Here is a 17,544-nt window from a genome sequence, read left to right on the forward strand (position 1 = left end):
TACAATATAAAATTTAAGTGAATACGCCAGATTTAACACATTGCTAATTTCCATCCCAATATTCCCATGTTAGAGAGCAACAGTACATATAATGAAATATCTTCAAATATCGTACTTGCCTGTTGAGTAATAAATCGCCATCTCCCCTTTTACAACATTTCAAATCTAAATGATAAGGTTCCTATCAGTGTTGCCAAATAGAATACTTGTAAATGTTCAGCCTTGCCACTTCCTGAAGTTCAGACACTTTTAGTTATGTCTTCTTGTCCATTTATAAGCCATTTGCAACATCCTCTTAGCTATTATAAATTGAATTATTTCTGTGACAGCCAATGTCACAAGTGCAAATGTGTACAAAATTACTCTATAAACATAGCCATAAACGTTCGCAATAAAGTATTAAAAATATTTGTCTCAAATCTAGTAAACAGCATATTGTCCAAGATACACAAACACTTCGCTTTTAAACTGCCTCAAAACGGAATAGAGAGGAACTGACATGTGAGTCAGAGTTTGGACACATGTTCAAATGTGACCCTTCTTCCAAAAAAGGTTGCCATGTGGACTTGAACTTACATATGAATTGTCAAGACAGGATGCATCACAGGCATCCTGCCAGGTAATAAAACAATATATAAATACAAAGTCTGACATTTGTCCACAATTGAGGGTTAAAACAAATGAATTAATTGATTTTTTTTCTTCAGATTCTTATTTCACTGCAACAATGTGTATGCACCTAACATTGTTGTTTTTTACAAACACTCAAATGTGTTATATTTTGTTTGCACTTTTTGTGTCGATGAGATGTGTTGATTTACACAGACATGTTACATTCCACCACTGTGCCAGTCGCACCTACCTGTCTTGAGGACAGTGATGGGGTCACCGGCTTTGCTAGCTGTTTTGGATTGTGCCTTGATGAAATTAGAGTGCGGAACAGCTGTTGACTGCCTGAGATCACCTTAAAAGGAAAGTAGGTTAGCCTACAATGTTTGTTGAGAACATCTTATCCCTCAACATTCTTTAAATATATTTTAGAAACTATAAACTGTGAATTATTGGAAACTAGCAGCCTGCTATTTCATAACATCCGTCTGTGACGATTTAGGATGTTGGCCAGATGAGAGAAACAACTCAGTGGAGTATCATCCTCAACCCCTGAGATAAAAGTATTACTTTCCCCATATTGGCCGCATATGATTTTTGTTATATTTTAAGTCAAATCAATCAAAAATAAGAAACTGCACGTTTAATTTCAAACTGTTTGTGCTGCTAATTGGCTTTACGCACAGCTGCACTACTTCCTGAACTTAAGCCAGCTCCTTGTTTCCTGTCTGCCATTATTGGCCAAGCTTGATTGATTCAGGTGTGTCTGATTGCTGTTGCCGTGACTACTGAGGTCAGGCACACCTGAATTAATCAATTTGGAGCTCTATGTAGGGTACTTCTTTTCTTTTGCTTTAGTTCAAGGTCATTGGCTTTTATACGGCAGTTTAACAAATAAGTTAAAATCGAGTAACTTAACTTTTATTACAGCTATATTATGGCCAGTCTCTTTTTTCTTCGTTAACCATGTGACTCTGACAAAATACACAATGGTATTTTGTTCCTTCCTTCATGATTCAGTGTTTTTGAACACATTAAGTAAAAGATTCAATGAAGAGACTGTTGGTAACAAATCTGAATGATTCAAATTAGTCTTTCACATATCGTTCTGACGAAACCATGCATTTATTATGTCTATGGACGAAAAGATCTGTGTAAGAGTCAATCCCCACCAGACTGACCATAGTTTTCAACGCGCCAACAATAAAAATATAATAAGTAAATATAAAAACATACATTTATCTATTTTATTCATCTATGTGAGTTGATGATATTATATGGTAGGGGGTGCTCATTCACATATAAAATTAGATATATTATTAATATATAGGCCTGCTGTAAATTACAGTAATTAAAATCAGCTTTTAAAAAATTGTTATTTAATAGTATTCAATAGTCATTTATCAAAATACATATTCATTGTGCAAATATTTTGCATTTAAAAACTAATAAACAATATCAGCATTTGCCTTTACAAAAGCTGTGTGCAAAGACTACTCTGATTGGTGTTTTTCCTGTAAGCAAAATTATATCAAATCAAATGAAAATGATCCACTTCATCAGATGCCAAAAGCATTCAGTAGCATAAATATAAAGTGTATACCGGTAATTGGAAAAATTCCTCTTTTTATTTCTAAATAATAATTGATCTTTATTGTGAAGACCAAGACAATCCATACAGAAAGACACTGTATTACTTTGGAGTTAGAATGACATTAATTGAATCCAGTGCGCATACTCAATTGTTTTTATTGCATTTGTCCTTTGAAGCCCAGATTGTTAATTGTGCTTTACTTTCTTCACATTTTCATCCAGCAGTAGAAACTCAAGAACACATCAGTCTCTACCAATCTGCTCCACTTGATCTTGTTCTTCAGATCCCTCTGGTTCCACATCTTTCCCATTGTCACTGCATAAGGATACGAGGTTCAATGTTAAATAGTAGATCATCATTACCACGCCGAACTTCCAGAAGGAGGGGCGTGTCTTCCTGAATCGCCTCCTGTAGTTCTCCAGTGTTGACCAATGGATGGCCGTTTAGCTTCACTATAATATCACCTGTTTCAAGCCCACCCCTGTGAAGAGGAACCAATGAAGAACGTCACGTGATTAGTTTGGGATAAATAAAAATGCAGTTGATTGATGTTGCAACAACATGTACCTTGTGCTTAATATAAACTCAAAAGTTTATAAAACTAATTTTGAAACGAATCTGGGGTGAAAATAAATATAGTTTGGCTTCAGGCCAATTTACACTGCACCGACAGACGCAGATCAACGCCGACAGTCACCAGATTACAGCACATCACAAAAAACTACGAAGTCTCTGTTGGTGTGGTGTGAATTGGCCCTTAGACATACTTCTGAGCTGGGGAATCCGGGACAACTTCATGGACAAGAATTCCTTTGCCGATATCTGGAAAGTCTGGATTGTGCCATTTTAACTCCTGGGCAATGCTGAGGAAAATAAAAAGAGAAATATAAGAAAACAGATGAGATCTGAGGGAAATGGGATGCAGCAGAAAGACATTTCTCCTTTCAGAAAGCTTACTGATTATACTTGACTCTAATAAATGAGAAGGATTCTGTTTTTTTTTTATATATATATAAAGCAATGTTCTTGATTGACATAACATACTTTTCTGTTAAAGTGACCATTTTGATTCCAATAAACCTTTTCTTGGGGCCTTTTATATCTGAAAGAGAAAAGTTTTAGATATTTGTACAATTTCAAAGTGAATTCAAGTCATGCCTGAAAGATAGTTTTTATGAGTTAAAAGCACATGAATTGCACCACAAAGTAAATATGATTGGGAAATTCAGGATTTTCTTATATAGCCCTGAGTTTCTGAGTTGTGGGTACGTCAGTGAGAAAACAGAGCGAATGCCTGGGATGCGGGGTCTGGGTCTATTGACAGTAAATTTGTGGAAATTATTGATTTTTTTTTTTTCAATTTACAATAAAACTTAGGAATGCACCGATATGAACATTTTGGCCGATACCGATAATTCTTTATATTTGAAAGCCGATAACCGATATATCGGCCGATAAACCTAAATCCAATTTTTATATAATTCTTTAAAGCCTGATTGCAAAAACAAAAGTTTCACAATTAAAATCCGTCCCCTAACACAATTATAATGTTCTCATTATAATTTCATGTAGCCGATATGACAGCACATTTTGCACTTAATTATATTAAGATCAATCATGTTGAACAGTGCACATCTTAAGTGTCTTAGGTCTCAAGTGTTGAAGGAAATAATTCATTATTTATCAGCTTTAATATATCAGCCAAATTTTATAATCGGGCCGATAACGATAACATAAAAATGAGCAAATATCGGCCGATACCGATATGGTGGCTGATATATCGTGCACCCCTAATAAAACTATAATTGTATCAAATTGCATGTAGAATTAGTACATTGGTACACATTCCCAAGTCATAAATACAAACTTCCCAGGAGGACTTGAGAGCACCATCAGATAACAATAGTACCCCATAGTGAGTGTTATGCACAAACATGAGTTTAGCACTGCACAAAACTGAACTGAACAAAATAATGACTGCCTTTTTGTTTTGTAGCGATTTTCATTAAACACGGAAGCAAATAGTTCTATATTGACTTGCAGTTAGCTAGTAGCAGGTTACTGGGACAAATTCATGCATAGCAGTTTTACAGTATAACAGGATAAACAGTTAACAACCTGATTCAGCATTGTGGCCTAAACATCAATGCTGCACCTTTACCTCCTCTCACGAAGTAATTTAATGGCATCATGGACCAGTTCAATTACAGTTGATTCTGCTATAGCTTGCATGTTTGAAGTCATCAGGCCAGCAAGATGACTAGCAGCTAGCTAGCAAAGTGACATTTGCTAGCAATTACCTCACCTGAAGCAGTCTTCACAGCTTGAGACTGCGTGAAGTTTGTCCTGACTACTCTTTGTTTGACTGAAATCAAAGTAAATGACACCAATGATGTAAGTGTATTCATGTTTTGTAGTCATTTTGTTACAGTTGGAAGAACACAAACGTCTAATTAATCCATAGAATTGAATGAAAATAAACATCCATTTGTATTTCAGATTTCTGTGGGCTAAAATGTCTGTTGATGGATTCATATTTGGAATTACCGAACTAATGTCATCACCCATCACCATGATGCTTACCTTTCTGCTGTTTATCATTGGATTCATCAAGGAACTTATTGATTCGGTCAGATGGAATGGCAAAAGAAATCCCTGCAGTAACTTTTAGTGTGTTTATTCCGATCACCTCACCATCCTAACATGACGGAAATATGTAAAAAGCAGTGTAACCAGTGTCCTCTCAATCTAGATGTAAAACTTAATTCCCACTCACCAGATTGACAAGTGGACCTCCTGAGTTTCCATACTTCCCATTGATGATGAAAGAGAGAGGAATAGACAATCAAATTCAGCTAAAACATCTATCATTCAGTTGTTGTAGCCTGAAAACACCATTCTTGTTTGTCTTACATTGATGATAGCATCGGTCTGGATGTAGTCCATGTCAGAGTCGTGGATGCCGAGCTCTTTTCCATCTCTCTGTGTTGTGCTGACGATTCCTGTTGTGACTGTGTTCTGAAGAGCGAATGGACTGCCAATTGCAACCACAAACTCACCAGGCCTCAGGTCAGCAGACTGACCCAGTGATAACACTGGTAATTTTTTCTGGAGATAAACAGAACAATTCATGCAAATTAAATCAACTTCAGTCCAGTCAAAAACAAAGCTTCACCCAGGAATGTAACACCACTACATTACTCAGTATTAACTTATTTTTATTCCATTATTGTATAACACACTTGCAATCATCCTGTTAGTCTAAAAGGCAGCAAGGCTGTGATAAAGTGCAGCCTCATTCCTTTGGCCGAATCACAGCTATCCCAGCCAGCATGTGATTGACATTCAGTGTTGAAATAAATGTTATTTCCTCAAGTAAAGATGTGCTACTTACATTTTTTTTATACACTTACTCAGAACAACAGCTGAGAAGGTGAAATGAACAACAACGCTAATGATAATGTAATATTGCTCAATTGATAACACTACCTGAACAAACTGGTCTGATTGCAGTCCGTGCAAAAACATTTAAACAGTCTATCCTTAAAGGGATGCTCCACTTTTTTTGGAAATAGGCTCATTTTACCACTCCCCCAGAGTAAAACAGTTGGGTTTTACCGTTTTCAAATCCATTCAGCCGATTTTCTGATATTTAGAAGAATATCAGTAATCAGACAGTTTCTGGTCACATTGACTTCCATAGTATACTACTATGGAAGTCAATGGAACCAGAAACTGCCTGATTACTGTCTGATTAAATTGGCTGAATGGATTCGAAAACGGTAAAACCCAACTGTTTAACTCTGGTAAAATGAGCCTATTTCCAAAAAAAAGTGGAGTATCTCTTTAAGACCAAATATATATATATGAAGAGTTCAGATGCAAAAGCCTCTAAATGCCATTTGAAATTTTCTTCTTTAATGATGATTTTTATCAAACGTGTATATTTAAGTTCAGTAATTTCACTTAAATGGCAATGATAATTACCTATTAATTGTTATTTAAGTGAAATTACTGAACTTAAATATGCAAGTTTGATAAAAATCATCATTAAAGAAGAAAATTTCAAATGGCATTTAGAGGCTTTTGCATCTGAACTCTTCATATATATATATATATATATATATATATAAACAATGTGAGAAATTGTGTGGAAAAATTCTAAGGCTGCAGAGCAAGAGATGGGGAAATGACATCAACTACTATAAACAGAAACAAAATATCTGCAAGCATTCAAGACTATCTGACATGGGAACAATCTTCTTTTTTTGTTGTTTCGAAAGCTATGTCTACTCTGAACAGTTTCTTGTTGATAGTCTAATTCAAAAAAGGCCAAAAGAAAAGGACTAGATGCTTTACATCTCCATAATCAGATCCATATGCATTGGGAAACAAACCACCTCTTGCAACACAACACAACATCTCCTAAATTCACACACACAAATGTAGGTCAGCATGTGCTTAAAATAAGGCTACAGTTAATATGTCCAAGTGTCTGGATGAGGTGGAATGCGTGACATAAACCATCTGCCTCTAGAGTCATAAACATGGGATTTAAGAGTCAGAGGTTTTGCCATTTTTGGATGATTTGTGCTGAGTTTTTATACTTTGAATGTTTATGAAAGACGAACTCTTGACTACTGGCTAATAGGCTTAGTGTTGAGAAACTCCACTGTAAAGACAAATGTGGTGACACTAATAGCAAGAAAGGTTGAGGATTAAACTTTTTCAGCCTCAAGGTCTTGTTCCACAAAAGGAAATAATAGAGACAAAAGAAACATACTATATAAATATAAAAAAAAATGAGGGGGAAACACTAGAAATAATGGTTCTATCATTCTAATGTCACTTATCTGTCACCCCCTTTTTTGAGCATAGATGTGGAAATGCACTAGCCAAACTTAAATGGTTGTACATAAGGTTTATCTCTTTTTAAAGAAGACACTCAGCAGGTTATTGCACTGTAAATCAAATGTACTGAACCTGTTTTTTATTTATTTAATTTGATTTAAATGTTACTCTAAAACTGCAACAGCAAAAAAGTCCATAATAACCAAAGTTGTGTTCCAAATTTGAAGTTGATATCACAAAAATTGGTTAGGCACTGTACCAAAAATACCCACCTGGCGGGACCCACATTCCATTGATTTTTTTTTTAATGTTTTCTCCTGTAGCAAATTACTAACTTTCTGTCACAATACAACTTCTATCACAAAACAGTCACCAAATATGGTAGGTAAAGGGTTAGTAAAGTAAAGTAGTTACAGGGTTAGCCACAAATTAAAATCCTGTCATTAATTACTCACCCTTATGTCGTGAATGATTAATGACGCAGTTTTTATTCTTGGGTGAACTAACCCTTTAAAGTCTCCGTGAAATCAAAATTGAACCTATTTACTTTGTTAGCGCATATTACTAGTCTTGTGGTGAACAATTAATCCGTGCAAGTGAATATAAATTAAAAAAAAATGTTTTACCTTAGTAATCTTTAATCAAAATCTGAAAAGTTACTTCCGGTCTGGAACGGTTTCTTTTTCTGATGACATAGGTTTCACAGTTTGGGTGGGGAAACGCTTAACCACTCCCCTCAAACCGTTAGTTTGCTATGAGCGAGAGATGGAGAGGAGGAGCGAGTAAAACCCTGCCCTCTGTTCAATATTCCGTTTCACTTGGAAATACGTCACAGCACTAGAGAAAAATCGTTTGCAACTTCCGGTTCACGGGGACTTTAAAATAAATTTTGTTAAATGAACATCCGCTAAAGTATTTTAAAGTACCATTTCCATGGTGATCCACTGTCCGATTTCAATTGGTTTTCACGGGATGATTTTTCAGTTTTTCAGCTTTCAATGATAGACTAATATGATTATTGCTAAAATGTGTTATAGGAAAACAAGGCAAAAAAAAAAGAGGTAAACTGACAGTTATGGTCAATGAATGCTTGCAAAATGATTCCCACCTTTGGATTAATTTTGATAGTGGCAATGTCAGACTTCTTGTCGATGTCTCTGATGGAGGCGTCATACGTCTGGCCATCGTGTAGCTGCACTCGTAGATGCTGGCGGCCCGTTACTGTTGCACTACTAGTAGCTACTACATGAGCATTGGTCACAATCAGACCTGCCTGAGTCATTATGAATCCAGAACCGCTTGACAAAGGTACATGGCGGCCAAAGAGCGGATGGCTGGACACAAACATTGAAAACAGTGGTTATCGCATGACTTAAAGGGTGAAAATATTACAATTCTAGTATTGCTTGAAAATGAAAGTTAATATAACAATACAACTTGCTAAATGCATAATAGTTTGATGTAAACTGACAGTAATATTGCACTTGCACTGACATTACATGACTATGATTACAACAGAATTGAACAAAATGATACCAAACTGTTGACTATCAGTGAGGGGAAATGAGTAGATTACTACAGTATTGAATTATATATATATATATATATATATAAACTCCCTTCTCTTGAGAGTCTTCAATCGAGTGCAAAAATGACAAACAAATATAGCTGTCACCAGTAAAAACATTACCAAAACATCATCTTTTACAGTTATAGGTATAAAGAAGAGTATAATTTACTTGAGGAAGAGCTCGACGTGTACCACAGCAGGGGCAATCTTCTCCACAACATCAGCGATGAAGTTAAACTTATACCTTGGGCTGTTCAGATAAGGACCTATACTAGCAGGAAGAATCATTCACGTCAATGACATAATATGCGAGATATGAAGACCAATGACTAATAAGCAATACTTAACAGTTAGTTTTTTTGGTAGCCGCTATCCAGCAGAGTTTAGCTCCAAACATAATCAAACCTGAACAAGCAATGTCTTCAGGATCACTAAGGCTTCAGGTAAGGGTTTCTACCTTGACTACAGGTAAGGTTTTTTTCAGGGTTAGAGCTAAACTCTGCAGGACAGCGACTCTCAGGACCGAACTGGCCTACCCCTGATCTAGGTATACAAGTATAAATGTGCACTAAATTAATATTTGAGCAAATATTTCTCACAGAATTTATAATGTATTAGCAGAATAAATGACAACCAAATTTTAGGGTGTAATACACTACAGATCAAAAGTAAAGTCTCTTATGCTCACCAAGTGTACATTTATTTGATCAAAAATACAATAAAAACAGTAATGTTGTGAAATATTAATGCCTTTTAAATAACTGTTTTCAATATTGTTGAATAGTAGTGTATCACAGTTATAAGGACATAACTGTTTTACTAATTAAAACGAATGATAATAATTATATAAAGTTGTTTTACTGTATTTTAATAACAGTTTGTAGTAATACTCATACTGTTTTACTCTATTTTTAATAGAGTTTAAAAACATTCAAATGTCAATTATTCCAAACTTTTGACCTGTAGTGTGATTTTGAGTGAGAAATCACTGACAGGGGAATTTCCTCTGAATACTGTATGCCCATATGAAATACAAACATTATTAGGCTTCATTAACTTAATCTCCCAATTTCAGCAGCCTCCAATGTGCTGCAGAACTACATCTTAGATTTCACAACTTGTTCCTGGATCAACTTCTTTGTTGATCCTGGAACAACATTCCAAACAACTAATCAGATTTGAGGGACAATTTTATGTCAAGTTTAGACTTACAACCAGGGTTAGGTGCTTCTGCTTCTTAAAGGGATACTTTTTTTTTTTTTTTTTTTTTGGAAATAGGCTCATTTTACCACTCCCCCAGAGTTAAACAGTTGAGTTTTACCGTTTTCGAACATATTCAGTCGATTTTTTGATATTTAGAAGAATATCAGTAAACAGACAGTTTCTGGTCTCATTGACTTCCATAGTATATTTTTTTCCTACTATGGAAGTCAACGAGACCAGTCTAGTAACTGATAGTCTTCTAAATATCAGAAAATCGGCTGAATGGATCCCTTTAAGGAATAGGTTGTGGGTTAGGTAAAGATAGGATTATGGCATTTTTTTAGACAGAATGTTGATCTAAGAATGTCTTGGCAAAAATCTCAGTGACCAAATGTTCTAGATATGTCCCATAAAGCACATAACAGAATACGTAGATATAGGACATCCATTGTAATAATTTGGATCACTGTTCATCTGTGACTAGGTGTGTCACATTTAACTTCCCTCACATTATGTGGGCTGGGCACAGATGGTTTTCTGTCTTTATACTGAAGTGCATTTGATTTGCGCTTCAGTAGGGGTTAAAAGCGGGAAATATGGTGTTGTTTATGTTCACTCTGGCTCTTAGTGAAATGACTACAGGCCACACTGGAATAGTAAGTGGAAGGAACTAAGAGCTGTTCTACATCTCACTGACTCTACATCTCACTAAACATCCAAAATCACACTGGTGTTTCTACTTAGGCATTCCAAGACGTCTCAATCAGACAAAATCAGACATCACACAGGAAGCCAAAATTAGTGGAGATATAGCAACAGTCCTAGATGACTGAGTATTAGCCTATGCTTCTCTCTCTCTCTCTCTCTCTCTCTCTCTCTCTCTCTCTCTCTCTCTCTCTCTCTCTCTCACTCACTCACACAGACACACACAATCACACTTGCACTGTTATTTTTTTTCTCCCCCCAGTCAATACAACAGTGGTCTTATTCATATGGATGAAGCACCAGTAAAAATGTTCTGTTACTGACCCCATTGTGGAAGTATTTGTATTTCACCCGTTGTAGTATATTATCCCACATTAAAAAATGTCCAATAACAAGGGTGTTTCTACTATTCATAAATTATGGAAAAGGGGTAGCTACTATTCAGCTTATATAATCTCAATACATTAGGCTTGTCATATACCAATGCACTGGAGTATTCCTTTAATGTGAGTATACATTAAACATATTTGCCAAACCTTTGGAAACTATTGCAACTGTAAGACATACAGTCAAATGCATTTATGAAATTCAAGCAGCCGTTTAACTGACACTAGACTTAGGCCTATAATAGACAAATAGCACGAGTAGGTGCTATATGCGCAAAGGCAATAGCGCTGATAGTCAACAAAATAGTAGTAAACATAATTAGTTACTATTCCAGACACACTGAACAGAACCAATAGGCTCTAACTGATCAGAAACAGAAAAATCAAGAAGAACAATAAGTAGTTGAACTTATCAGTGACTGACCTGAGCTTGATGATGCGCATGAACCCTTGTGCGTTTGGGTAATCACGGAGAGCCCTCGCTGTTGAGCTTTACGCGCGGCTGCCCTCATCTTGCACACATTACCGTAGGTCTTTCCATCGCTGCCACACACTCTATGAGTTGTCTTACACTGGCAAACGCCTTGTGAAAGTCGCTTACCGGCTGGAAATTTACATTCTAGCCCGTCGCCACACGGAGCATCATCCTTCCGACCGCACGATGTGCCCTCGCCCAGGCTGCAAACAAGACAGCAGTTGCAGTGGTCGGGCACATAACCGCTCGGACAGCTCGGGCTCGGACATTTACTCACATCACACCTGGATGAACATTTTGTCCTCGGCTCGGCCACGGCGAGGTCCTGCGCAAAGAGCATTGTTGCTGCAAACAGAATGACCAGCATTCCCTTGTCAGTTTTCATGTAAACTTGGAGAGAAATCAGTCAGTGTAGTCTGTTCTGTTAGTTTAGTTTAGTTTAACTCTTTATGATATTCACTCGTGGCCTATGATGTCCAAAATACAGCAATGAGCTCCTCTGAATTTTCCGAGAACGCCACACGATGAGTTTCTGGTGCTCATTCTCATGTTCCTTGTGATATGCCGTTAAAAAAAAAAAACAGTGCTGGATAAATCTGTCAGATTTCCCGTTCATGTGTGGCCACACACACTCCCTCCACTTCACTGCTTTTGTATATCACTTAAATAGGCAGGACAGTGTCATTACTAAACAATGCATTAAAGAGCGAATATGATCACATTCTGTGAAAATATCTATATTTCAAGAAGTGGATGTAAAATGCTTTCAAGCTTACTAGCTATTAAAAAGAATTAAATATCATTTATAAAAAATAAAAATGAACAAACTCCCCAACGTAATAGAATAATAAACGTATGGAACAAAATGTCTTTAACTCTACAGTATTACTGCTGTTTTCTTTCCTGTAATAGCCTATATTTCACAGTTTTACAACATGTCCGAGAGTTTCTCTCAAGGTCACCGCTTTCTTCTTATTGCTATCATGCCACCTTGTGGCGTATGCAGATAAATGCTAAACTTTTTGCATTCTTATCACCAGTGGAAGTTACTTTACTTTAAAAGTAATAAATTACAACATTGCATTACTCCCAAAAAGTAACTAATTGTGTTACTTGGTAGAAAAGCAATACGTTATGTTACTTTTGCATAACTTGTTCTCACCTGGGCTGGGATTGCTTATTAGATTTTTGATAACAAATAAAAAAAAAAATTCTATTTTTGGAAATGTAAAGGTTCTTTCACACCAAAAGTAAAATGAATAAGCCTCAACCTGAAGGAAGTGTCATGCCCATACAGTAGAGTGACCATATTTTGATTACCGAAAACCAGGAGGACACTCGGCCCGGCAAACAGATACTCAAATGATACTCGAAGTTTACTCACAAAGATGCCTTATTAATTTCAATATATTTAAAGTAGGCCATGCCTCTATGGATAGAAAATGCTTATATTACAAGACACAAAGTCCAGTTGCCTTTCCTCCAACAGCCACATGGGGTGTAAATGAATCTTGTGTTCCTGCTTCAATTCCAGATTTCAATAGCCTGACAATTCAAAACCCAGACAATTTCCGGCAAATTTAGATTTGCTCTGCAAGTTAAAAACTGAGATGGTCTGGTTTTAACCAGGCTAAGATTAAGGATCCAAGTAGGAAATGTAAACTTTTAAAATTATGAATAAATGATGAGACAATTGCATTTTTCTTCCTGTTTATTGAATTATAAAAACTTTGCTGTTAAATTAAATTGTGTAATACAGTCACAGTTACAGTCAGACACACATGTATGAGTCAGCACAAAGAGCAGCAAGAACAAGTGAAGATTCAGTTGTCAGAGACTACACAAACTATTTATTTTAACCAACTAGTCTTTTAGCTCCATTAAGCGGTTTTTGAAATCTCCAGGTTCAGAATAAAGTCATTTAGTCTAGCGGTTACACTTGAGGAAGGTTCCCTGCCGGAGGAATCCCTTCATGAATTGTCCCTTTGCATAATAGCCAACATAAATCTTCACAAGTTGCCATGATGGCAAAAAGTTTGATTTTCCCTCTTTCGGACCACAGCCTTGTGATTCTCAAAGGATACACTTGTCGCTGTCAGTGGAAATACTGAAATAAATCACGCCACTCTGTCTTGTGTGTTTATCTGTCAGTTGCAGATGCAGCCCCATTTCTTCTTGGTGTCCTCCTGTGCTATTGTGACTTTTGCTGGGGTTTTGAAGCTCTCAGATCTGCACCTTAGCACACATTCGTTCACACTCTGGCTTCTCTGGCTCTTCAGACTCTTTGCCAATGTCACAAAGATGCTCTCCACCTGGTCCCCTTTGTGACCTTTGGCTGAAGTAAGATAAAAAGACATTCCATGGACTTCGGCCAAATGACGAGCCTGCTCGACTACCACAGATGTAATCGGAGTGACCAGATCGGCCTTGTTGCAAACAAGGGCCCGGGGAATATCTGGACCAAGAGAGTGCTGACGGCACTCGTCCATCCACAGAGGCAGATTGCGGAAACTAATGTGGTTAGTGACATCAAACACGAAGACGATCCCGTGCACATTGCGATAGTAGTGCTGCACCATGCTTTTACGAAAACGTTCCTGACCAGCAGTGTCCCACAGCTGTACCTGAAGCGAGATGGAAAAGGACAAGATTTATATTTTTGTTCACATATTTTATAGCATGTTACGCATTTTTACTCATGACTTAATCTTGGCATTGCTGCTGACATTGAAAATTGAAACTTGATTCTCCATTGGGTTATATTTGCCTGACCTGATGGTAGGCTGTTTATGAAGTTCATTCAGTTTTATTTAATGGCCTACCCACATAAAGTGCTTGAATTAGACAAAAAAGTGCCTTGGTTGAAATAGGGGTAGTATGGTAGTAATAAAAATGTTCATCTTTAAAGCAATTGTTGTTTAATGTTTGTGGTGTAGGACTAAACGCGTCTCTTCTCAAAAGTGAAGTTCAATTCCTCATTTCAAAGCTAATTAAGATCCAGCAACACCATAAAATCCAGTGTTCAGCTGTTTCTCCATGGCATGCACAAGCAAAAATAAATCTACCACTTATTTATAGTAGTAGCCTAAAGAATTTACGTCTTGGCTATTGAATCCGATAAACAGATCTGGTAAATCAAATTAATCAGTAGCCTACACAAATAATTACAAATAGCCTATTTGATATACAAAACTCTTTGAGGAACTCTAAAAACTACTGCATGATGTGTGACTGTTAAGGTGTAAAACATTTAAGCTTAGGCTATTCGTTGTTTTTTTAACCCTAATTATCGATAACCTTAGGCCTATAGTTCATTAGGCTACTGTCTTGTGTATTTTTATTGTTACATTAAAAAAATGTTTTGAGTCGGATATCTTTTCCCTGAAATCAGTTTCAAAACCGATAGGCTGTTCAATAATAGCCTACTGTAGCTTACGGAACATTCGATTTAGTTAAAACGTGTGTGAAAACTTAATTTAGCGAGCCGACCATAACAAATTAAAAATAATGATTCAACGTAGGTAAAGTGATTATTGAGTGTGATACAAAATTACATTTAGGCTAGCTAAAATCACCAAAAGATGTTGAGATTGCGCAATACAGGCTGCATGACGTGAAAAATCGTCATTACTCGCAAAGATGTGTTTTATCGCGTTTTTGCGAATGGTAATGCAATGCCTAAATTTAGGGATGGGGCCGATCCGATCCAGTATCGGTATCGGGACCGATACCAGCGTAATTCACGTATCGGATTTTTCCGATCCAACCTGTGGAGAAATCCGATATTTATGATCCATGTCTGCGCTTTAACGTTGGCTGCTGAAATGACTCCAAAAGGGATTCCCCGGGGTTGCTAGTCTGCTAGCTGGTTGCAAACTGTGGAATGGATATCCTGAACGGAGGTGCAGCTCAATCATAAACTGTAAAAAATAGGGCTCAATGAGACACACAGACGCCCGCTCAAGAAATCCATTCCGCAGTTTGCAGCCAGCAGGATAGCATTGAGCTACCAATATGTTCGCTGTGTGGAAATCCTATGGTGGAAATACTTCACACACTGGAAACACCGCAGCAGAGCAAGACAGCAAAATGCAATGTTTGCAAAGCCGTATAAATTAAACTATTTGTCTGTGATGCATGTTTGCAATTCGCAGTCCAGAAGAGAAAGAGAGAGAGATCTCTCACGCGGTGCCACAGCACGCACAACACGACAGCCCTGCTTAATGAGTGACGACAGAGAAAACATAGCCTGGTTACACTTTAGATCTGTGATATTAGTCTGATTTCCAAAGATTAAAGAATATATTGAGGTAAAAAAAACCATTAAACAATAGCCGCATTCTGTGTAGCCAACTTCCTTCCCATCGCGGCGGTGCACTGTCATTTCTCCGTAAAACTCAAACTTTAAGACAGAATCAGCACGATCGGTAATTGTTGTAAAATGCCGTCTCTGCTGTTGCTAAATTGCGGGACGCTTTTAATAATAAAAAGAGCTATTAAAAGCACAAAATTTGCGCAAGAGGGCGGCGCGCGCTCCGAAACAGACAAGCAAATTATACTTTGGGCTTCATGTGCGCGTCTAAACGATCAAATGTAGCCTGCACAAAAATGTCAAAACGACCGGCTTGGAGATTATCACTTAACTATGTTCATTTTAGACATAAACGGTTTATGGAAATAGTTGGGAGAAAATATGGTGCATCAGTAGACTATGAAATCCGCACTAGTTCTTAAAGGGGCAGCAGTATAAATGTGACGATTGCGACATTACTGAGAATAAAACAACCAAAGGCAAAGAGAAAATCACTCACAGCTCTTGAATGAATAACTTCAGCTTTAATAAGCATAAATCTATCTATGATAAACTTTGCAGTGCTATTTTACTTTTGATTACTTTATTATAATTCTTTTTAGATGATATACCTGAATAATGTTAGTAGACCTTCCTGAAATTAAAGCACTGTGTAGGCCTGTATAATGCGTATATCTTTGTTTAATTGTCTATCTATTGTTTGATATATCTATTATATATATATATATATATATATATATATATATATATATATATATTGACATAGGCTACATACGTACGTATCATCCTTGCTTGTAGAGAGGTGTTTATTTCAGCATCATATAAAATCAACAATAATGATAAATAATGTTAAAGCAAACACAGGTCTGGTATCGGAAAAGTATCGGTATCGGCCGATATCCAAAGTCAGGTATCGGGATCGGATCGGAAGTGAAAAAATGTGGATCGGTGCATCCCTACCTAAATTAGTTTTATGCATCCAGGCAACATTTTGTAATCTATGGAAGCTTGTTTCCGCCATAGAATGAAAAATAAATAAAAAAAGGTAATTGTGTCTTTTTCCTCATAATTTCGAATTGTGAGATAAAAAGTCACACTTCTGTCTTTTTTTTTTCTCTCAGAATTGCGACTTTATATCACGCAATTCTGACTTCATATCTCGCAATTGTGAGATAAAGGTCGCAATTATTTATTTTTTTATTCAGTGGTGGAAACAAGCTTTCATAGTAATCTGCTCCAAAACAAACGTGCTATAAAATAAATCGAAAATGCAGTAGTCTACAACTGAAATAATTTAATTCTTACTTTGACTTTCTCGCCTTCTACATCAAGAAGTTTCTCACGAAAGTCCACCCCGATTGTCGCCTCCGTTCTGCTGGGAAACTGTCCGGTGCAGAAGCGGTGTGTCAAACAGGTCTTACCGACTCCGGCATCTCCGATCACAATGATCTTACAAGTACGACGGCAACGCACCGGGACACCGTTCGACGAGCTGGAGCTCTCCAAGGACGAATCCATTTACTGTTCCAGTGGCGAAAAATAAACCTCAGTTGGATGTTAAAAGGAAGCTAAAAGTTCAGAGTGCGCCAGTGAACACTCCTCACATGTGCATGACTGATGATTACAGATTACTTCCCCTTAAAATTAAAGAGAAACTTGGACTCGTTTTCTAAGCCCCATTACACAATACATCAAAGCAAGTAATTAAAGACAATCCTGCCTTTTTGCAATATAATACATATGATTATTCCTTTTTATTCGTGAATGTAATTACCGGTATGCATAAAAAGGGTAAGAACCTTTGTTAAAAGGGAAGTCTGACAACCAGCTTGGACAGAA

General features: G+C 36.9%; 2 protein-coding genes across 3 annotated transcripts; both read right to left on the bottom strand.

Moving 5' to 3' along the window:
• Positions 1–2,238: 2,238 nt before the first annotated feature.
• Positions 2,239–11,933, bottom strand: htra3a (HtrA serine peptidase 3a). 2 transcript variants are annotated; one of them, XM_039690455.2, is made up of 10 exons: positions 11,343–11,933; positions 8,794–8,890; positions 8,163–8,388; positions 5,117–5,311; positions 4,980–5,012; positions 4,787–4,901; positions 4,509–4,568; positions 3,248–3,305; positions 2,971–3,066; positions 2,239–2,684 (listed from the first exon to the last, which is right to left on the bottom strand). In XM_039690455.2, exons 1-10 carry the CDS (start codon positions 11,776–11,778, stop codon positions 2,516–2,518), a joined length of 1,485 nt encoding a protein of 494 aa, XP_039546389.2. In that variant the 5' UTR covers positions 11,779–11,933; the 3' UTR covers positions 2,239–2,515. The 2 variants fall into 2 exon arrangements, with proteins under 2 accessions (XP_039546389.2, XP_088988233.1); XM_089132107.1 differs by lacking the exon at positions 4,509–4,568 and having other exon boundaries at positions 8,794–8,895; positions 11,339–11,933.
• A 1,483-nt stretch (positions 11,934–13,416) lies between these two features.
• On the bottom strand, positions 13,417–17,349 carry rab33bb (RAB33B, member RAS oncogene family b). Its single transcript, XM_039690483.2, has 2 exons — positions 17,011–17,349; positions 13,417–14,017 (listed from the first exon to the last, which is right to left on the bottom strand). Exons 1-2 carry the CDS (start codon positions 17,221–17,223, stop codon positions 13,541–13,543), a joined length of 690 nt encoding a protein of 229 aa, XP_039546417.1. The 5' UTR covers positions 17,224–17,349; the 3' UTR covers positions 13,417–13,540.
• Between the last annotated feature and the right edge of the window lie 195 nt (positions 17,350–17,544).

The sequence above is a fragment of the Pimephales promelas genome, chromosome 6 (genome assembly GCF_988280905.1).
Source record: "Pimephales promelas chromosome 6, fPimPro1.hap1.1, whole genome shotgun sequence".
Classification (NCBI taxonomy): Eukaryota; Metazoa; Chordata; class Actinopteri; order Cypriniformes; family Leuciscidae; genus Pimephales; species Pimephales promelas.

Coding starts and splice junctions, on each gene's coding strand:
- htra3a (XM_039690455.2), bottom strand. CDS start 11,778: ATGAAAACTGACAAGGGAATGCTGGTCATTCTGTTTGCAGCAACAATG. Junction 8,389..8,793: donor CACGTCGAGCTCTTCCTCAA/GTAAATTATACT, acceptor GTTTGTGTCCAG/CCATCCGCTCTTTGGCCGCC. Junction 4,569..4,786: donor CAATGATAAACAGCAGAAAG/GTAAGCATCATG, acceptor CTTTGATTTCAG/TCAAACAAAGAGTAGTCAGG.
- rab33bb (XM_039690483.2), bottom strand. CDS start 17,223: ATGGATTCGTCCTTGGAGAGCTCCAGCTCGTCGAACGGTGTCCCGGTG. Junction 14,018..17,010: donor TAGAAGGCGAGAAAGTCAAA/GTAAGAATTAAA, acceptor ATCTCGCTTCAG/GTACAGCTGTGGGACACTGC.